Source organism: Falco punctatus, assembly GCF_963210335.1.
Source record: "Falco punctatus genome assembly, chromosome: 11".
Lineage (NCBI taxonomy): Eukaryota > Metazoa > Chordata > Aves > Falconiformes > Falconidae > Falco > Falco punctatus.
Genome location: NC_137591.1, coordinates 14,434,597 through 14,457,983, shown reverse-complemented (window position 1 = coordinate 14,457,983; position 23,387 = coordinate 14,434,597). Strand labels below are relative to the sequence as shown.

At 40.0% G+C, this 23,387-nt stretch overlaps 1 protein-coding gene across 2 annotated transcripts in view; it reads left to right on the top strand.

Annotated features, from left to right (window-relative positions):
• ADGRL4 (adhesion G protein-coupled receptor L4) overlaps nucleotides 1-23,387 on the top strand; it is a 76,784-nt gene that overhangs the window by 22,690 nt on the left and 30,707 nt on the right. For both annotated transcript variants that reach the window (XM_080406895.1, XM_080406896.1), the window contains one exon: nucleotides 17,153-17,305. In XM_080406895.1, the coding sequence (XP_080263021.1) occupies nucleotides 17,153-17,305 (153 nt within the window). The remainder of the gene's footprint in view (nucleotides 1-17,152; nucleotides 17,306-23,387) is intronic.

Below are 23,387 nucleotides of genomic sequence, written 5' to 3'. Positions count from 1 at the left end.
AGAATTTCATGAGAGAAATGGTAGGACCGCTGGATTTGCAGAAGCTTTCTTGCCAAGTTAAATATCTGTGAATCTGATATCATGTATGCATGTACCCTGCAAACCAGGGAACTGAAAACATGAAAATATGTGATTTTCTTTTATGTAAAATAGATGTTTTCTATTACTAGAAGTTTGGTGCTTGGGTTTGGTTTTGTGTTGTATAACCTTTGAGTACTGGAGTTGTTAATGTGACTTCAGGAGTTAAAGGTTGAAGTAAAACAATACTGAATATTATAAAAGTATTCATTTTGTATATTGAAGGCACTTCCAAAGCACTGAGCACTGTAGCCTTGAGGTGCCCATTGATGCTTTAAAATATCAAGCAATTCTGCTCAAAATAGGCTATCACAACCGTTTTCTTTGGCCACAATTTTTATCTTAAATTCCATGCTATTTTTTTTTCTCCAGGAGAATAAACTTTGGTTTAGGGAAGGGTTTGGTCTGCTTGACAGTGTTACTCAGCTAGTGCAAGGAGGGCATCGCTGTCTGGGCTGCAGTGCCTCCCCTCTGTGTCTCCAGACCACCTCCAGTGCTCAGCAGCAGAAACAACTGCACAGGGCTTGGAAAAAAGTATGTGCAGCACGTAACTTCTCTGCAGTATCAGAAGGATATTCAAGGCTAAATTTCCCGGCCACTTGAATCCATGACAGAATTTCCCTCTTGGGTCTGCTTCCTAGTGGGGAAACAGGGTACCTTTCTAAGTATGCAACTTATTCTTGCGCCGTCCTTCACTCTAAATAAAAACATTTTAGAGAGCAGTGCTTGAAAGGAAGCTTCAGTTTGTTTCATTTCTTAGGATTCATTATCTGGCTTAAGCTTACCCAAACAAGATCAAGGTGCCAAATGAGTTCGTATTGCTATTGAAGCACTTGTGACCTTCAAGAGTTTGAGTCTGTTTTGGTTAAATCAAAACAGACAAGGTAAAAGAAAGGATTTTGTAGATGGGGAACTGATACAAAGGCAGGTTAAATGATTCCCCAGGCTTCCACTCACACTCTACAGCAAAGTCAATAAATGAAAATGAAACCTGTAAGTCTCTCAAGGTCACATCTTCAAGGATGCATCCAGTTCACAACCTCCACCTGTGGAGGTGGCTTCAGGAACGTGGATGGAGGTGAGAAATCAGGAAAGGAGAATACTGTGTAAAGGAAGGAGCAGGATCTGCTTTGCAGGAGAAGAAAGCAACATAGAGCTGGGAAAATGTGGCAGAACCCACCTCTTGCATCTGGGAATTACTTGGGCAGGAATGTGTGTGTGTGCGTGTTACGTCAGGGATCTTGGATTCAGCACCAATGAAAATGCCTTTTGAATCTCTAGAGGCATATTGTATGTGTAGAACTATGAAGGTCAACAGAGATGCCTGTATCTGTTGGAACAGTTTACACTTGCCTACTTTGCCCTTTGTTATCAGGGGCAACTTCTTGCTGAGTAGCCACCAGAGACGAGATTTCCTGCTGGGCTGATGATTTCTAATTGTGCTGTTCCCATTACCATCCCAACAACATCCCTCAGCAGAAATCTGTGTGCTAGAGCACTGCTGACATAAAAGATGTGGGCAGTATTTGTCATGCAGTCCATTGGAGAGTCCACAGCCCTTCTCCGTGCTCAGTATAGATGGGAAGTCTTCAGCAGCAGCTGGCAAATGTTGAATTATTAAATTGTGTCTACAGCACTTCATATAATTATTGCCCAAGTGATAGTACAGTGAGATAAGCCTGGTGTCGACAAGCAGACTTTTCCACCTTCGGAGTTTGGTTAACAGGCTTGCTGTTTAGAAATTCAAGAAAAGTCTACTCTGTCAGGAAGGATTTAAATAGAAAATTAAATGGGTTTGCATATTGCTCTGCATGACAGATTTTTTGTAAGCCTTCAAAGTCTGCATGATCTAACCAAGCATGTGGAAGTAAGATATGTATTTCCGAGTGCTATAATAGTGGTAGCTATTGTGGAGAAGCATTAAATATAAGCAGTTACCCCAAATGTTATTTTAATTTGCTAAATATACTATATGTGGAGGCAGGAGAACAGGGATGGCTGAAATAATTTTTGGGTGGCTTCTCAATTGGACATCTGTTCAGAGGGAATTCACTGTCCAGTCATCTTTTCTTCCTCAAGGAAACAAATGTAGACAAGAGTTGACTCTACATTTATGTCTTGACTAGAAGTAACTGCAGCAGCAACCTATCTGCTTTTCCCATTTCTTTCTGATAACGTGCAATTAGTACACCCCTTGCCTCTTTCTGCGAGATGTTTGTAGGCAGTGTTACTGTGAAGGAACATAAGCTGCCCCCACAGCCATTCTTTAAACACGCAGTTGAAAACAACAGCTCTGCTATGGTGACAGAAAACATCAAAGCAAAAGAACACGCTATTTTATCTGATGGGGGTAACAATATCTCAGCTAATAAAATGGCTGTCATCCCTGCCCATTGTACAGATAAGGAAGCTGAGGACGTTTGGATGCTCTTTGTTGGTATGCCAAGTTGCAATTATCCTATGACAGAGCCCTTCTGGGCTATGATTGATGAAACATTTTGAGGGGGAAAGCGCTTCAATAAGTGAATTTCATTGGATTTGATGATGCCATCGCTCGCACAATGGTTGGCAAAAGCAAAAACATTTGAAGTAGAACTAGGAAAATGTCGCCTTATTTAATCTGCCTGGGATGTCCTTGCCACATTCATTTATTTGTATTTTATGTTGGATGTAAACAAGTCTAATTCTGAAGTTCTTGTGTCGACCTTTTCTGGCATTGAGATCAAAGTACTGACTGCAATAAAGATGAGAAGACTTGAAAGACATCAGTGGCTTGTCAGAGTAGGGTATGTTTAAACATAAAATAATGCAACAGTGCAGCCTTTGGCTAAAACAGGCACCAAATGAAGTTCTAAAGAAATCTGTTGCTCCTCAAGAAACCCATCATTATCCTGCAGTTTAATGGCCTAAAAGTGAACCTGCTTAGAAAACATTTTTTTCCTTCTTTCCTGGGCCTTAACTCACAGGGTGACTCTGCCACTTGCTTCTAACAGAGGTAGCACAAATGTCGCCAGTTAAGAGGAAGGGAATGTCCTTTCCTAACTCAAATTCCTGGGTGGATTTGAGGGCTGGTAAAGCCCTCCTCTGAATAATAGACAGCCCTCTGTAAAATGTCAGCCTTTCCAAAGCACAGTGTTACCCTTTTTGAACAGTGTATACTGCTGTCCCATCCCCAGCATGCCCTTTTCCTTGGCTCCAGCTGTTCCTTATCCCAGATCTTTCAGTGGGTCTCCGGAGGAGATCCTGGAGGTTGAGCTTAAGGTGCTTAATTTGGAGCCAAGGCAGCTGGAGTAGGAATTTAAGCTCTAATCCACTATTTTCATATTTAACAGCTTCACTATTTGAAAATAAATGTCTTTCAAACACTGCTTTTCTCTGTGCATAGTCTGTGTTTAGATTTCAGATGTAAACCTACTCCACTTGACAGAATAAACAAAAGAAAAGTGTAATGTTTACTGCAACATAAGGTTTGCAACAAATCCAAGCACAGAATACCTTTCCCAGGAAACTATTCTGGGATCTTCAGAGTTGAAACTTTTGAAGCAAAACTAAACATATCCTACAGAACTGCCTGTGCTGGTACCTCCAGAGATGTGTGCAGAGGACAAAAGGCAATGACTTTTTTTATTTTTTTTAATGAACAATACACTTGATACATGATGTAATAGTTCATGGATTTAAAATAATTACTGTTGCTTTTTGCTAAGCCAGTTTCTTGTCCAGCACTCAGAAAAGAAGCTTGCAGCACTTCTCCACATATCTCATAAACGACCCAATTTTCAGGGATACTTAACATGCTGTAAAAATCTACCCAATGCTTCTGCAAGTTCAGTCTCTTTGATAATCAAGATGTTTATCTTGATTATGTTTGCTTGAACTTAGGTTTAAGCACTTACGTTGAGAAACTTATTTCAACAAATGAAGGGAAGCTTTCCTAGTGATTTACTGGGGAAACAAGTTTTTAGCATTTGCAGCTGAGCAGTACTTACAAAAATACCAGTGCAGGTTTCCGCAGTGCCTCCCTTTCTGACAGATCCCCAGCATGGCAATCTGTGGAAATCTGTTATGTTTTACATGTATTTATTCCGTACCTTATGACAATCCTCCTTTTCTGTCGCTTCTGCTGCCTTGGTATGTAAATTATACCCCTCGCTTTAATCAGTGGCAGCAGTGTTTTCTCTGTGTTCTGTAATTGGGACTTTGTCTCCAAGTGTCTGCTGAGCTGACAAAGCGTAGTTATGGATAAACTAAACTGAGCAGGAGCAAGCAGCGTGGCTGTACAGCACAGTGCTATGTCCAGGCTAATAGAGACTGTGTTTAAAGAGCTAATTAGCCTGGCTAGAGAACAGCACTAACATAGCATTGCTGCTTGCAATATGCCCAGTCTCTGAGCTCCGTGCAGCCCTCCGTTGTGGCACACAGGCATATCTGTGGTTGCCGAAAGATACACGGCGTTCATACAACGTATCTATACCCTCTCGCCTGTCAGTACTCCCAGGCATAAAATGTACATAATAACACTTTATGTGGCAGGTTGTATTATGGTAGGCAAACTTGAAAGTCTTTTCAGTTCTGACTTGTGCCACGTTTCAACATTATTCCCTGTTATAACTATTACATCTGTCCAAACTGTAGATATGTTTTTAATGGAACTTTTATATTTTTGTTACTAAGTGTTTTGTATCTTGGAGACAAAGTCTCTAGCCCCTGTATCTAAGAATAAACACCCTCACTAGAAAATGACGAAGTTATGTAGACAACAGTGATTATGAATACACAGGCTATTGCAACCTAGTGTGTAATAACTATTGAAGAGCAGAGTTGTTGGTGCAAGGGAAAAGTCGCTATAGATTGAATTAGCATGCTGTATACTTCCCTCACATTTGAATTTCATTAAGGATCCTGAGAAGGTTAACTCATTCTGCCATTTGACATGGAGCTCAAATTTTCCAGATTGTATACCTAAGAAAGAAAGGTCCAGAAAAAGTTATCAAGACCATGTGGTGTGAGGAGACTATAGGCTTCATCGCTTCAAAGCTGTAGGGTTCGGGAGGGACTGATGAAAAAGAAAATCTGGGCCAGCCTTTAGGGAAGTCTGGTGTTTGGAGGAGGATGGCTCAGAAAGGAGGAGAGCTATATGCTTTTCAAATGAGCAAATTCCACAAAGATTATATTTGGCTATTATATGAGAAAATTACTACGATTACAAAAAAATTTGCAGCCCTTTAACTGAGCCTGACTAGTATCGTAGACGTAACTCCTCCTGAGTTTTATAACCTCTAATTCTACTTGCATTATTACATTTTGCTTTAATTCACATCAGAGGAAAAAGAGGAGCAGGGGATGGGTGACACAGCAAACCCTCTATGTTTTAATAGTGACTTTTGTTATCAGAAATGAACTGCTGGGGTCAATCTCTGAGAATATCACTGTCAGTAGTTAAGATATTTTCACCATGGAGTTAAATACTTACAGCATTGACAGTAGCTTGAAATACTTCAGTGGTTATTGTTGAAGTCATTAGTCTAGCTGAAGTAATGCTGGCATGTTTTCCCTCTGGGTAGAATTCCTCAGTCTAATTGCCTCCTCCTTGCCAGGCCATATTTGATAGCTTCAGGTTTGGAGACTGGATGTTTTCCAGTAATTAATGGCTTTTCTCACTTATAGATTGAAATTATTTTCTTTTGTGAATTACTCTGTTATCCAGTAGTGAATATTGAATTCCAGAGCATTTAAATGGGATAACTTACAAACAGAGATAATATAAAAAACACAGTCACCAAGCCACATGAAAGCTACGTGGGCCACTGCAGAAGATGCTTGAGTTCACATGTAATTTTTTACAAGAATGAAACAGTATTGACTTTAAAAATAAGCAAATAATAGATTTAAAGAAAAATTCTTTTTCTATTTGTGTTGTTTTCTTCTAATGACCTAGCATTAGGTCATCTCCTGAGTAGTACTGGCAATCAGATTTCATCAAGCTACTCCGGAGTACTGTAACAGGAGTTTGACAGAAGTACATCATAAACTCAATGTCTCTGATGCCCAGACTAGAATCCCTAAAGTACTTTGTCCACTCTAAGCATAATTGGCCTGTGGTTTCAGAAATCAATGAATACTGTTCCACAATGGGAAAAAAAATAGCTTCTGTAGCCTTTGTTTTATGGCCTTCCATGTTATTTGAGCTATCACTTCTCAAAGCAATTTTATTGCATCTATTGTATTCTGCTTTTTAAATCCTAAATAGAACATATTACAGATCTCAAAGCCAAAAGCAGGACATGTTTTTAATACTATTTCAGATATGTTACAGGGAACTATTTTTCAAAGGACAAAATTTACTGAAGATAATGTAGTACCATGACACCTGCACTTCATAATGTATCAACTAGTTTTAAGTTGCAGATTCAAAAGCATGAGGAGCAACTTCTAGTTAAACACTGGTGAGCCCTGTTGTCCTTTCTACATACAGATCTGTCCTTGTTGCCCAAATAAAGACTTCTTATTAAAGCCCTTAATCATGTTATATCATTATTTAGCAAAAACCTTTTCAATAGAGTTCCAGGGTGGGGTTTTTTCCCTTCCAAAAATGCTGCTAAAGTGGTAAATGTAAGCTGACAGAGTTTATCTCCCCAGGGCTAGGGAGGTAGTCTGGAAATGTGAGATGTAGGAACTTGTGTTCATCCTGACTTCCAGGCTTGTGTTTCACTTGCCATCAGGTGGGGCATCACTGAAGAAGCCAGAGGGATCACGACCTCTGAGCAATGACTCCTGTGTAACTGGCTGTAGGAGGCATCCATCTAGCAGCTGTTGGGGATTAGATACAGACAGAATGATTCTATGGTTATACTGCCTGTCTTTAGGTGCATTTAACATCTGTTGGATGCAGCTCAGATGGATCCCAAGATCTGGTGCACGGTAGCGTGCAATCTCTTTGCAGCTACTGGAGAACTGTTTCCTCTACAGGAAGAGTTTACAGATTCTGATGTAATATGCAAAAGAAAGTTTGGATTTAGATGAATACCAGAACGTGCCATGCTGAGTTTATGTATTTTGGTTCAGAAAGTTCTGCAAACAGTTTTCAGAAATTAGTGTTGGAAATAACAAGGACCAGGTGCATTGGGAACTGAACAATAACTTTGAGTCTTACTTTCCTGAATGCTATTATACAGTGGCTACTGGAGTGTTGGAGGGATATGCATACGCAGCATAAATAAATCAAGCTGAAGAAAGGGTTAAACAATGTAATCAAGATTTCAGCCTCACATTCTGATACATTTACTTTCATGGTCCTGATTCTATGCCAGTGTTAGAGTAAATGGAAAACGCAATGGGAGTCTGCAAGAAATTACAATGCAGATATTGTCTGGCTATAGGTTGTTTGGGGTTTGTGTGGTTTTTGTTTTTTAAATACAATTCCAGTTGCAGTACTGAAACAGAACTTCTACTTTGGTTGCCCATTCAGTTCGGCAGGGGGCATAGTTATCCACTGGCAAAGCCCTCCCAGTGAGGGACTGCTGTGCTGCTCGCTTTACTTTAAGCAAAAATATTCTGATTGTGCTTGTCCTGTTTTATGTCTTGGTTAGAGGATGAGTTTCAGTGAAAACAAGCAAGTTAGCAAGAAAAGTGAAAGTTGGATTGGGAATGGTGTAATATAATAACAAGGAAGTTTCTATAACCCTTTTGCTGGTAGCATTCAGAAAAACATTTGACACCTGCACACTGCTGGCAGTTTGAAATCAGCGTATTCCCACTCAACTGCATTTCACCTTGTTTTAATCCCATGTTTTCGAAGAAGGCAAACCAAGAAATTGATGATGTGTTTCAATTACATTCTGTCTAATCCTTGAGCAGTAAGCTTGGCACAGGGTGTCTGCCAGGATGTTGAGGTTGTGTCTAAGTAATGAGATCTGCGTGGGTGAGCAAAGGAAGGCTGACGTGGCCTTCATTCCTCACTTCTGCTCTCAGCAGGTTTTGCCCCTTTGCTTCTATAAAAGCAAAGATGTAGGTTAATGGGAGCTATTCCTTGGATATTAGTGAGTTTGAGGTCAGGCTTCTTTATGGAAACAGACTTTTCACACGCTTGAAGCAAACATGAGCATGTTGTTCTGTTCTCTTGGAAATAAACACAGAAAGAGTCTTGCCACAAGAAGGGGTAACAGAGCAGGTCAGCTGGGGGAAAAACCTTCTTCAGAGTTAGAGATGAACCTGAGCTTGTCCTTTAGTTCAAACATACCTGTTTGCCCGCTCTAGGGAGGAATTCAGCAACTGGATCTTAACTTCTGGCTCCCCAATGTATAACATGAACAACCCTAAACACAATGACAATCAATGATTCCAATCAACGCCAACTACAAGTGCCTTTAATATATTGCTAGCTCTGTGCCTGGAGAGTTACTTCATAGATCATTACAGAGCTCCATGTACTTTCTTAGTTGTGCCCACCACCACGTGCCACCTGTGCAATGAACTCGCATGCCTCACAGTGTCACCGGCATGAAATGTTTGAAACCACCAGCTGTGCCCTGCGGATTGCTCCCAGAGCAGCACAGCGAGGACCCTCCGTGAGCATCTTGGTGCTTCCAGCTCCCCGGCACAGTGGGAATGCAGCGCCGCTGCTGCCACATGGTGTTCAAGGCCCCAGGACTTAGTCCTTTGAGATTAAAGGTTAAACCCGCAGCCTGACAGAGAACAGCACTGTTTCTTATCACAGCCTTTGCTGCATGCTTGTAGCAAGTTTAATAGATCTCATCAGATAATGCGTAATGTTCCTCTGGCTCGTTCAGGCTGTGCTGTCTCTCACCTTCTTTTTCACATCTTGCTTACCCATACCACGCTGGCACCACAGTGGTTTTCATATATAAGCTGTAAAGTGGTGATGCATTTCCCGGCTGTGTTTTCTTAATAAATATCTTTCTTTTTTTTGTTTTGAAATTTGGAAAAGTGCTGCCTGGAAGTTTTTCTTTCCCCTTAATCAAGTGCTTTGCTAAGCTGTTTTCCTTCTGTCTTATCTCTTGCTTGGGACCAAAATGTTTAGATTTCAGTGGTGACGTCTCACTCGTTCGCATCCTGTCAGATGGGAGACTTGGGTTGCTTGAGTTCATGGTATGGCTGACCAGAGCTCTGTGTGACTGGGACTGAAAATGGGGTTATTGTTTTATTCCCTTCTATTCGGTGTCTGTAGTTCAGTTTTCCAGAGAATTCATCCAGTCGTCACTCCTCACCTCCAAAGCCAGTCCAAGAACTCCAGTAGACCACCTCCAACATGGATTTTTTTCCATTTTATTGTCTCTGAAGTTACTTGGCTACAGTCTGTCTCCTTCAGCTTTGCTTTTTTAACAGCTCATCTGGCCAGGTGCTCAGCTGGTGAATTAATGCCACATTCCTGGGAGGAAGGCACAAAGGGGACCGTGGCATGCTCTAGGTGCAAGGAGGTCATGGTCTGCTTCCCTGAACAGTGAGTGGCAGCTCCCGGTCCCTGGTGCCTGAGCTGTGATGTGGGTTACGCTCTTCACCTGCACCCCTGACAAGTACCCTGAAACCCCACTCCCCACATCAGCAGGGGATGCCTGGCCAGCTATGAGTTTTGCTTGTAACAGAAGGGGTGAATGTTCATAGCATTCACAGGTCTGCGCCTTGTGACCTGGTCAGGAAAGGGGTGTCAGCCAGACAATAGATAACTACTTTGGGATTTGGACACCCAAACTGAAGCTCCCCACTTGCAGCTGCAGAGCTCTCATTTCTTGCTTGAGCCTCCACTGGTCGGTGCAGCTCTGGGTTCTCCACTGGGGGAAAAGTGGGGGCACATTGCTGCTTTCTGAGATGCGTGTAGACCCCTCCTCTCCAGAGTAGGAGGGGAAGTAGTGCTGGGGAAAAGTGGGACAGGGCCACTCAACAGCTATTTATTACCCCTTTTCCCTCTATTTCACTAATTTAATTACCCTGTTCCTTTTTAATCTCAAATTCCTGCAGATGCTTGTCTGGGTGAATGGTTTGTTTCCAGTCAAGGACTAGCACTTTTAAAGATTTCCCCCCTACCCCACCCTCTGCCCCCTTATTCTCTTATTCTTCACATATAAGTGATCACAAATTACAGATTTTCTTCTTTTGATACTTCACAAGTGTTGAAAAGGCAGGTTGTTCTGTGTGCTAAACAAAAGACAATTTCATCGCTGTCACTTACGCAATAATAAATGCTTTTCATGTTTAATTTGTAATGTCTGAAAATATCAGCAAGAGGTGAGGGAAGCAGTTTAGATAATATATTAACCTCTCCGAACCTTGTCCATTCTCTGAAACTCAACCTGACGGTGTTTTGAGTATGTAGGAACATGCCTTTCCTTCTTTTAGACTGTTCTGCTCTGTTCCTTAAACTGAGACTAAGGGATTTTTTTGTTGTGAGATCTTTTAGTTCAGCCAGACACAAATGAAAAGGTGATCTGAAATTTTTTCTGCACATACACTTGGCCCATGACGTGAGAGAAAACATTTGCTTGCTGAACTAAGGACTTTTAAGAATCCAGCTAGCTGCAGAGCCATCAAGTTCAAACTGCTCAAAAATTCCTGCCAAGCTACAAAAACATCCCAAGAAAGCATTATGAAAAGCTCTTGGAGGCAGAGTTGTGAAATTTTAACATGACAGAGCTTGCAGTGGCAAGGTTTCCTATGCAGCAACTGTATAGTCCCCTGCCCAGTGCAGGACAGAGATGAATCAGGCCCATTACGAAAGCAATGCATATTTAAATGAGATTTCCAGCCCAGTTCTACAGTCTCAAGTGGTTTTTCAAAGCATCTGCTCTTTCATGCTGATTTAGACCAAACTCGAATGCTGAATCTTTGGAGAATCATAAACAAATTGTGTTAAATTACCATTAATGGAAACACATCACACGGAAGGAAAGGCAAGGTTGTTAATGGTATCGCTGCTCTTAGCTCGGGCTCTGATGGTGTAGATGCGCAGTCCTGCAGCACAGAAGTAATGTATGTAAGATCACCCACTGTTCTGAGACCTCCAGACAAGCTAAGCACAGCGGGGTGAGTAGCGCTGGAATTTGTTTTACAGGAAGCCTTTCATTTCCTTGCTTTTGAGGGGTTAAGTGAGGCACTTCAAGTAGTGTTCTCCCATGAGGGTTACACTCGGGAAGGGTAGTTTTAGTTTCCCCCGGGGGCTCTGTAGCAGCTTTGGCAGCAGAGGCGGCTGTTGAAAAAGAACAGCCGGATGCAATGAATCAACGTATTCCCCAGCCGCTCCGGCTGCGTTGCCTTCCCAGCCAGTGCTGTCCACTCCTCAGACTACTGTGTCCAATCCTGGTCCCCAGCCCTGCACTGCTGGTGTTGATAGACAGCTATGCCCCAGAGGCCTCTGACCTTGGCTTCAAAGGGCCTGGATTGGAGTAAAATTAATTGTGAATGTTTTAATTGCTGCTTTTTGTGTCATCTGTGGAGAGCACGGACTACAATGTGAATGTATTGTAGTATCCAGTGATGGCCTCAGTATGAGCTGGTCATGGACCTTAGTAACATCAAGTATTTGTTACACTTATGAAAATCCCACCATCGTGCCTATGCCTTTTCAGGCATGGCTTTTGGGAACAGTTATCAACTCAGGCTCTGGTCAGGAGTTCTTAATTTATTAAAATCCTTCTCTGGAATGTCAAGGTGTCAAAAGAGTTCACCTCCAACAGCCAGGTTGCTGCTGCTCTGAGAAGCCCCTTGGCTCTCTGGCCAGCCTGGCTCATTGTCCCACAAAGCACCCTGGCCCCAGCATGGATTACCCGGTGTGGGAGCCAGGACTGCAGCCCCTGCCAAAGAAGCAGAGGAGCAAGAGCCTTGAGTGCTCTGCCTGTAGCAAGGCTCCAGCAGAAAGCCTTGGGAGGTGTAGGTCTAACTGGCAGATTTTGATCCAAGACTTTGGGAATTCCAGCTTTTTAGCAGAAGAGCCAGGAGCATGGAAGTCAAGGGCCATGCAGCTCCAGGGCAGGCTTTCCATGTGGTGGGCTTCCAGGCGGTAAACTCCTGCAGCCATGGGCCAGCTCACCACAGGTGGCCATCACCAGTGACCAAACTCAAAGTTCAACATGGTTAGTTTTCCGGTCAGTTTACTTACCAATTAATAAAGACCATCAGCCTGACTGATATAAACGTAATTCAATGCCAGAGAGCCCAGAATATACTATATAATACAAAGGTTTACTTCTACAACACTCCCATTTTGCATGGATTGGTGAGGACTGCAAATGCACAAAACATTCTGTTTAACTTGGGTGATTTTAACCTTGTTTGTTTGTTACTCAAAGTGAAGGGAGAAGCAGTTTACTTCAAAATTTACAAAAAGAAGAAAAGAAGCTTCTGTGTGATTGTGAATCAATATGACACGTTTCACCCCAAAACTAATTTTTCATATTGTATGTCACCATATCATCAAAAAGTCTATCATGGAGATATGCCCAGTGCAACAGAAATCCCTCAAAGCTGTTCTGATAAATGTCATGAGGGAAAGTCTTACGACAGTGGATTTTTCTTGTAAAATATATAAAAAGCATTACAAAAATCTTATATCTAAAATTTATAATTCAAAGCTTTGTTTTCTCATGCTTGTCACAATAATAACAAATTATGTCATTTTGCAGCTGCAGTTGCCCTACTGTTTTCCTATCATAGGTTATAATTTGATAACCACCCAGTATTAAAACAGGATATATGACAGGGTAAAATTTGCACTTTAGAAAGGATATGGAATATAATAGAAGAAATTTCCTCTATCCTTTTTTTTTTAAATCTTATCAGATTCCTCCAGGTTCCAACTGCATCATGGCCCTAAACCCCCCCAAATTATTGTTCAATTTTGTATTCCTGTTTGAAGTTTTCTAAATGAAATGAATGCTCTTTATAAAAATGTATTTTATCAATGCTAAACAAAATTCCTATACATTTAATTAATGAATAATATTACGTGATGTAAAAGAGATATTGTTCAAACACTGGATGCAATCTATAGCCCTCTGACAGGGGAAGATTTCCATCAATGCCCAAACTTGTTAGTGAGGCTATTCAATCCTAAAGCAATGGTATTCTCTTATTAATGAACACAAGCAGTTTCAACACAGAATTACCATCCTCAGTTCAAAATTGAGTTTAAACAGGTATATCAGCTTTTCAGATTTTTTTTTCTTCTGAAGATTCTTATACATTTTCAAGAGACTAGTAGAGATACAATTACATGCAGCTAGTAGCTGATTCCGTCTAACCATAATTACATTAATGTACAGTAAAATACATAGGAGCTGCATTTTTAAGGTAAAATGGTGAAGTGGTTTTATTTTGCACCCGTGTCACGTAAGCATCCTCCCAATATTCAGGTACACATACATACACATTACTGTACCCACCCATCTTCGGGTTATCTAACACAAATTTCCTAGGAAGCTATAACCTTCCTTATACTGTGATTTTTAATGATAAGATTATAAAGCAGTCCAAATATCATGCAACTGCCATGTAAAAATCCCAAATAAACACCACTCCCCCCCAAAAAAAGCCCACCAACACCCTAACACCCTGCCTCCACCGTTGTTTCCCAAGGCAGTTCAGCTACTGAGGAAATATCTTGTGTATCAAACTGACTTGAATACAGCATTACTACTTATCCACAATAATTAACCTTGTCATTTGGCCAATCTTGTCTCTGAAAGTCTCCAATTTTTTCACAGGTGACTGGGAAAAAAAGAAAAAAAATCTTTAAAGGAATGTGCATTCCTGAAATACTGCCTGCATGTTCAATGGAGATCTGTGCCAGCAGTGAATGCACATGCCGTAATTAAATTAGGTAGCAACAAAGCAGGTGGTTTATATGCTTGCTGTCATTTAAAGTCTCCTCTCTGTATAGACAGAAAATTTTCTTAAAGAAACCCCCAAAAACCTCAAAATATTTTTCTATCTATAAATACTGTTGTTTTGTCCTGATATCCTTAAAATCACAAATGTAGTAATATTATAAAATCACATAAAATTTAGAAAATTACTTTAAGTCCCTGTGCTTCATATTGAACTGCTGTTTTAAGAAAAAAATCAAGATGTTTATACAAAGAACTCAAAGTCATTTTTGCCATCATTGTTGATCTTGTAAATATTTTGTTTGAAATTAGGCAGATTAAACACATCTACATAGACTGTATATGAAACTCTTCTTTTTTTTTCTAGAAAACGTCTTCCTCACTTGCCTTTCCCATTAACCTAATAGTTTTCCACAGCGAGCACCACCCTGGGCCTGCTTACGTCAGTGACTTTTATTCCATTAATTTCAATGGAAGCAGGACGTGGTCCAGTAAATTATCCCCCAGCATGGTCTGCTCAATATTACATTAGACCAAGGGAACAGTGAAAAGAAAGCTCCCTATGAATTTAACTCTTCAAAATATTCAATCCTGTGTTTGCAGTGTAAATTACTGCTATTCTTCTTTAATGTTCTAAACGTTTCTGAAATTATCCAAAAGGCACTCTCGATAGGCAAGGCTGTTAAGGCAACATAGTCCCCATTAAAACTCTTGGAGACATACTAAGTACTGAGAAAAAACACCAATAATCCAGTAAAGTTAATTAGGCGTAATTGTAAAGAATTTTTGATGACCACTGCATAAGTCATTTTAATATTGCTTATAAACCCTTTGGATCACCTGAAAAAGGTAATATTTCTGGATTTGAAAGACTATAGTTGAAATCCTAGAAAACAAATCTAAAAGAAATGTTCTTGCATGTAGCCTGTAGCTTTTCTCTCCTTAGCTCTGTTATTGCTCTACTTCGAATGAAGTCCTGCAGTCATCAGTGTCCTTCTGCTGCTCACCTTCCATGACTATTATCCATGAGCTTTCCGAAGTCAGCACATATTTGTTTTCTAGGATCTATAATACCTTCCCAAGACCAAGCTTAGTTGGCATTTAATAGGGTAGTCCACTTTTGGGGGTTTGATATTTTTTTTTTTTGTGTGTGTGTGTCATGAGATGCCGGGGTCCCAGAGCAAACTGGGATTGCTAAATTGCCAGACAGACACACACAAATGATATTTGAAAAAGTGGACCTTGTTACCAAGATTTGTAAAGTGTCTGGGGCCTGGTCTCTGCGATGCCACATGCCAAACAGGATTTTTCATATTCTCATGCCTTGCTTTTGAACTTGGATCAACACCACTTTTTTTCCTTCCCATCAAAATGCCACTTAAACTAATTTGGTTTTACTTTAGCATTCTTTCAGATCCAAATCATACACCTTCTCTGCTGTATTCTCATGAATACCAAAGCTGTAGAATAAATATTGTTGATGTGTGTTGGAAAAGTGCTTTTGTACTTAGATACCTCATTAAATTACATTCAATTTTAGTTATAATGAGTGTAATCCATTTGCTACTGTTGACCTCAATTCCCCTGAGCAAAGATGCAGTTCTGATTTGGTATTTGCATCTCTGAGTCAACTAAGATTCAAAATCACGTCAGACTTCAAATCTGAAAAATGTCCTGATCCAGGGTTGCGCTGGGGGTTGTGACTAAGTTATATTGCAGAAATGGATTCCTACAACAGTACAGCTCTTGGTGTACTTTAATCTTGCCACTGCCCTAGCTTACATGACACTTTACTTATCCGTAACCTATTTCTGTAAACACCTTATGAGAACACTGACCATTCAGGAAGCAGAAGCACCTTTCTAAAACTCATCCTTGTGCGTCTTTTCTGAAATCATATTTCTTCTCCCTGTCTCACACCTTAATCATTCATCTTCTGCAATAAATTGTTATTTCTCTCCCAGTTAGAATTCTTTCCTGTCATTCGTCATGTTATGAGTACCTTTTGCCTGAGAACAGGAAGAAAATCCCAGTAGACTCTGGAAGATGTTAATTCTTTTCCTTTCTCACGATATAGAAAATAGAGAACGCCACTCAGAGTGTTGTCTTCTTTGGGAGAGTTTCACTGATTTGTTTATTTCAGACTTTTGGGGTGCTTTGGGAGAAATGGACTATTTTCAAAGTTGGAATTATCAGTATTGTGAGTGTCATTCTCCATTTGATAAGCAGAATGTCTGGATAAGGAAGTTTTTGAAAGTTTTGGTCTGAAAATTATTTAATAGACAACAGGGACCTCGGAAGATTCTGCAAACAGTTTTATTGAGTCATTGCAGATGATCATCTGTACAGTTCAAAGCATGAGTTTATGATTTCATTTGACCTTTGATCAAGCTAGCCGGATCCCCATGCTCACAACGATAGCACACACAGAGGCTCTGCAGAGGTGAAGTAGTTTTAAAACTTGCGAATAGTTCTTTTTTCATGTATCATTGGAGGCATGGGATTAGCTCTGTAAAACTGATCATGTGAATGTGCAGGTACAAAAATGGTAACTTGCACAGCAATTGCTAAGAGGTAAAGAACAAGCCATGTGTCTTGCTCATCTGTTTGGTAAGATCTTTGGGATAACTAAGAAAAAACAATATACTTGGAGACTCAGTCAGTCAGTAGAACAAACCATAAGTTTGTTATCTGGGACTGCTAAGAAATACCACAGAAGGTCTTCAAAAGCAGGACAGGAAAAAAACCCTGTCGGTTGAGCTATATTGATCCTGCTTTAGTGTTAGGAAATGAAGTGGCTGACTTCTTCACATCCTTTTTGAGCTCTGTTTTCTGATCCTAAAATTCCCAGATGCATCCTCAGGGTGACTCTCAGCCTGCATTTTTTTTTTTTTTTTTTTTTTTTGGAGGGTAGCAAAAATGTTATCAAATACAACCATAGCAGAACATGCACTTGTCTCAATCCTTTATTCCAAGTGAATATCCAATTAAACTATTCACTTCAGTATCCTGCTGGTTTTCTCATTTGTTGACTCACACAGGATGAGGGCAGGAGAGTGATGCTGAACACCTGATTACATCCTTGGCAATGGGAAAACTATATAGACAAACACCAAGAGTGCCAGCTCAGCATTCAAAACATATAAATAAAATAGCAGAGGCCAAACTAAGCTTTTACTTTACTGTTTTCTTCAATCGGCAAATGCAAATATATTTCTCTGTAATTTATGTTTTGACAGACGATAATGAATGTGAAAATGCTACTCAGCCTTGTGGAGAGCATGCCAATTGCACAAACACGGTGGGAAGTTATTTCTGCATGTGTATGCCTGGCTTCAAATCCAGCAATGGTCAACAAACTTTTGTACCTAATGATGGAACCTCCTGCGTGGGTAAGTTATTAATGTCTGCCAACTAGCTTTACATTGTCACTCTTCTCTTATTGCTTCTGTTAATTACAGAAAGCCTAGCCAAAAGCTTACAGATTTAAAGTCTGGAGTACGGATATAAAATTCCCACAATTTGGACTGGTACAGACTTAATATTCCAGTTCAGGCCCACACTTCTCACTGATAACACAGCTGCTGCCATTGCTTTCGGTAGCACTTCAGTCTTGACTCTGCTTGCAGTATTTTTATTCCATGTGTCACAGTTTTAGACAATGAATATATAGTTAAGATAACGCAGAAATCCCCAATCCACCTATTCATGACATTGCTTCACTGATCTGTGAGCAAGGCGGTCATATTCTTAAAACAAAGGAGATTGACAAAGTATTCTGCATTCACATCGTTCTGGCACAACAAAATCCCCTATACATTTGACCTACTATGCTCCAAATACCTTTTGTTTGGGGGCTTTGGTTGGGATATTTTGGGTAATTTTTCAAGTCTGATCAAAAGCAATGAGGAAGACCAGTAGTTATCCTACCTCCTGTGCCATCCATCAGCCTCTGTTCCTGTAGCAGCTGGATGGAACATGTTTAAGATTAGAGTGGAGGAAAAGTTACAGGGAAAAATGTTATTTCTGAACAGCTATGCAATCCTTTAGGATTTCGCTTGAATGGAAGAACTGTAACTGTTCCTCTTTTTTCAAACTCCTGGTAATTTTCTCTGTATGTTGCAACGGTCCTCAGGGAATGGGAAAATGAGAAATAAATCTATTGCCCTTTACACCTTTATGCTGACTGTGTCTCATTCCAGATATGTCTCCTGTGAGCTTGTGAGTGCTGACAACCTCTCCTCTTACTGCTCTTAATATCAACAGAATGGCTGCATATTAAGCCAGAAAGTGATCTAATCAACATTTCTTGCCCATTGCTCACATCCATCTAAAAGAGATCTGCTTTATCCAGCTGCTATGAATCGTTCTTAAATTAGCTGGGATTGAGACTGTTAGCACATTGAGCTGTAAATATTCTCACGGTTTCTGGTCCAGGCTTTGATTTTCACATTATGACATTTCCTCAGCTTCAGAAGTTTTGTCTTCAAAGTTATTCCTCTGACTGTTCTTGCATCACTTAGCTTGCTAATTTCTTTTTCTTTTTTCCTTTTGCCCTCTTTTCTTTACTGGGCAAACTGATCTTTTTTTATCCTCTATTGGGGGTTAGTTTACCACTTTCCTTCATTTTTCAAATCCATATGGGAGGAGCTGAGAGCTTCCAAAACTCACACTGAAATAAAAATTTACCTGTGGGCACCTTTTCTCATTAAACAAGTGTACCAATTACTTTACCAAGCAGAGAGTCCTAAAGACAACCTTTTGATCCACAATTAATTTTCTACTTTATCTGTTAGGGAAACCATAATAGGATATTTTGTACCCAATGGATCTGCTGCTACAAGTAGTAGATACAAGTTGCACACGAGCAGCTGACAGTACTGTATTCAGGGCATACCACACACAGCTGAAGCAAACACCAAAGTTATCGTTAATTCAGTGCAAGTTACCCAGGACAAACCGGAGGACAGAGCTACCAAGTATCCATCCTACCCAAGTTTATAGGGCCCCCAAATATTTTCAAATTCTGCAAAGTCTTAAGTTTTCTTTTTAAAGTAGGTGTATAGTTTATATGGCAGTACCTTTAATAATAATGATAGTGATTGCATTTTGGAGAGTATGGCAGTAAGCAACCTATTTGTTTATGCCATCAAATCTGTCTGGAGTTCCCAATGGTGCGAGTATGGTACAGCACCGCATGTGTGTGTGAAGTCCATGTGCATGTGCATGCGTGTACCTCCCCTCTTCGGACACTATACTAAACTTCTGAATACAAAGTGATTATAACTCTTGAAGTAGATCTTTCTTTGGATCAAAAGAAAACTTGGGACAATGGCTTCGGGAACCATCAGTTCACCCTTAATCCAACGAGAATGTTGAGTTTTAAGTTGAAGTTCAGCATTATTTCACCTGTGTTATCAGGCAGATTTGGTGAAGAGGTGACAATGAAACATGCAGCATGAGGAGGAACTGGAGGGTAGGAAGGGGGAGAGAGAGAAAGAGAAGGAGAAAGGAAATGAAGAAGAAAAAGAGGAATGCAGAGATGTGATATTTCTGAAGATTATATTTTTCTGCTGTCCTGAATATGAGTTATTAAAATCTATTTACTGTGTAAAAGCCATGCTTTTACCTTAGACTTCACATTTTATTGAATGTTTGGCTGCAGATAAAAAGGTGAAATATAAACCTATTTTTTTTTCACCCCAGTCAACAGAGTAAAAATGTGAAAATGGCCATCTGTAAAATGAAAGTGACATCCGTGCCACTCTGCCTTTTCCAGGAACATGCTGTTAGTTTTCTTCAGGTATTTCTGTGAGCACTGGGATGGCACCCATTCTTCATCACACCTTTTTCTGTGACAGAGGAGCTGTACAGTGGATGGGATACAGCATTATGCCACATTGCTGACTTCTCTTTTACCTGTGGCATTCGTAGGCTTTTTCATTTCTACTTTGTGTATGCTGCTGCCTTCCGCAGTATGGAAACACGGGGAGGGAACATCTAGTCCTTTGCAACTGGACTTTTCAATCACTTGCAAGCTACTAATAAGCAGAAGGTATAATGTAGACATCAAGCTGTCTTGACTGACTGGTGAAGAATCAAAGCGATGTAGGTACAATCCAGTAATTGGCAAGAATGAACATAATAACTGTTCTCAGTACTTTTAATTTAATTGGAATTTCCTTGCCTGCTGCAGTAAATGAGGAGTGACAAAGCACAGAAATAAAATAAAAGGTTATAAATCTATTTTCACACTAGCCTAAGTGGTATTGGTGATATTTTTCTGATCGGAGCTATTATAAAAGCTTCAAAGTTCAGCTCCGGGATTTGTTTTGAATATTTACTAAAAAGCTAGGGCTTTTTGCAGAGCTGCGCCAAATGCTTTTCTGTTTAAAAAGCTGCTGTTCTTCAACCTTTGCTCAGGAATGTTGTCTGTGAAGATTGCTCTCGCAAGCCTTGGCAGCCCAGTCCCGCTCCCATAGTAGATCAAGGAGGACGGTTTGAGATCCTCGCCCCAAAGCTAAAGTAAAATTGGATTGCTGAAAGCACTGACAAGCTGTTGTCCGTGTGTGGTCCAACAATTGCATATTTGGTTAAAAAGGCATAACTACAAAATATAAAGAAACAAAAACCTACAGCTACTGCACACAGTATTTCAAAGCAGAAACTTAAAAGCAGTATTCTTGTAACTGTCACAAATTGTTGGCTACCCCTGACAATCTCATTGATTTAAAAGGGATACGAAACTGATTAGTAGCTTGCAAGATCAGGCATATTGCCTTTTAATTTTGTCATCTAGGAGATTTTTTTTCTCCAGGAAACAGTAAATTAGATAAGTGTGATATGGATTCATTCCATATGGACAACTCAACTGCAGAAAGTCTATTTGCATATACTCGACAGGGTGTCTCTATCAGACTTTAAATAGCCATCCTTTTGCCAGAGATGTGCCTTGGTGCTGGAGTTTCTGCTGTTGTTTTTGATAATCCTGAGTTCTCATTAAAATCTCCATTACACTTAATATCTGACATAATTACAAAGGGAAGCGTAATTTGTGTGACTGCCCAATAATGACAAGTAATTGATATACCTAACTAAAGGTTCATGAAAAGCAAAATATCATAATTTTGAAATACTTGCATCAGTAAATCACATGGAAACCTGATACTTAGCAATGGTCGTCTGGAAAGTATTCAAATACTTATTTGTAAGTCATTATAAGTTTTAGCAAAGCTTGTTGTCATTTGCTGGTGTGTTAGCACTGCATTATATGTCAAGTATCTTGTTAAGATGTACGTGTCCTTCTCCATGTAGCTGACAAGGCCAAAGAAATCTTTGGTATAAGGTTGATGGGTGTTCCTCATATACAAACTGTTATTATCACGGTTTTCACTCTTGCCACTTCAGTTCATTCAAAGTTTTTCTGTCTTCCACAGAGTCACACAACAGGGCACTGGCAGGCACCCACTTGTTTCAAAATAAGCTTTATAATGTCCTGATGTGAGAGGTTATTTAAATGGCAAGAGTAAGAACTTTAGCCTTATGTCTTTAAATGACAGCATTTAATTATGAGTAGCACTATATCTTGCTTTTTCCCCCCCTTTTCTTCACTTTCGCCAGATTCATTGAAGTATAACGTGGTTAGCTCCATGACTATGAATACTGAGGTCACAGAAGCGACACAAATACAGATAATGCAAAAATCGGTTCATTAAAGAGAAACATTTGCAGTTTGGGGCATTAAATATGGGAACAAACTATTGTGCTAACGCAGATAATTATAATTTAACCTTCTGCTTCAAACTTCAGTGTTTGTACCAGCCCATTCAAACATACAACCTCCTTGGCGGTTCTCCCTGAAGAGCAGAGGTGGTTGTGCTGGGGGCATGAGGGGTGGGCAACGCACCTCCAGCCCCATCTCTCCTTCCCATCTGCACTGTGCCCACTCTGAATGGCTTTTCAATGGCAGCTTCTGAACCTCAGGCTTAAAACACAGCATTTCAGGTGCAAATTAGATCCACTGCTCAGCGAGGAAAATAGGGGGAAGAAGGTGAGATGGGACCTCAATCATCTTCTTGAAACCCAGGGAGACCTCTAGGATTATAAACTGGGGAATTATGCACAGAACAGCAACGATCATGTGAATGCAGAAACTGTTGGGATACTCCATTAAAAGTTTAAATGCATTTTACAGTTTCCCTGTATTAAAGAAAAAAAGCCAACAAAAAAAAAAAAAAAACAAAAAAAAAAAAAAACCAACTCAACAGAAAAACCCATTCAGCTAATTATTTATGGAGGCTTTCTTGCCATTAGTAAAGAAGGTTCTATGAAGTTACCAAAAATGCTGTCCAAATAGGCAGATGGCTCCTAGGTATCCTTCAGACATCTTTCTGTATTCCCCAGATGTATCCACAGTATGCAGTACATTTTTCCAATTTTCCACAATTTCCATTTTTTTAGCAACCTTATTTCATGTATATTATTGCTCATTTTTGTTCCGCTCTTTTTTGAAACTCACTAACAATCTCATATCAAAATAAAAGTGCAAAAGTAGTTTCCATATACCAATAGTCATTTCCAGCCCCCTACAGCTGCTTTCTGTCCGCCTGTTCTTAACACCCATCTGGCTGCACAAAGGTCTCCTATCAGCTCAGGTGTAGTTCTCCTCCACTAACCAGTTAATCAGTTCTCCTTTCACCAATATCTTAATTTCTTTCCCAAATTCAGTGTCGTGCCAGTTCTTAACTTAGGTTTGCCATCCTCTCTGGTTCATCCCTTCCCTGCTCCACCTTTACTTTCCTTCAGTTCAGTTCTCAGACTGTTCCTTTAAATCTACTCATGTATCAATACTTCATTTTTCAACTCTTTTCATCAGCTATACCTGTCCCAAAGCTGTTCACTTTTTTCTCCTTTCCAGCGCAGCACTTCACAGTCCATTACTTCATTCTTCAGAATTATTTGGTTTTGTTCCCAGTTTACTTTCTCTGTTGAGTTATTTGATCTTTATCCTCAGCCAACCAAATAATGCAAAATAATCTCTACTTCAGCCAGGGAGTTAGTACCCAGCTCTACTAAATTGATCGATTCATGGATTCCCTTACCGGAATCCAACAGTTTTACTATTAGACCATGCCCCACCCAGTTACTGAACCTGTCTGCCTAATGGCAAATTATTTAGAAGCACAAAAGCCATTTTAGGCAAAGGCAATTTAAATCTGGATTTTAAAAAAGGCATGCCAAGCACCTTAAAGGGCACAGAGCTTAAATCTTATAACGAGATGGATAGAGTGATCTTTTGCAGCATCTTTTTAAAGCCGTGACTTAAAAGAAACAGCTGCAGTTTTCTTTCTCTTGTCTAACTGAATCATAAGGCTGAGAAAATCTATTTAGTCTAATCTCTGGAAAATAGGTTTCAGATGATTTGCATCATGCCAAGCATTTTGTTACGATAGAATTAATATTTACACTCATGGT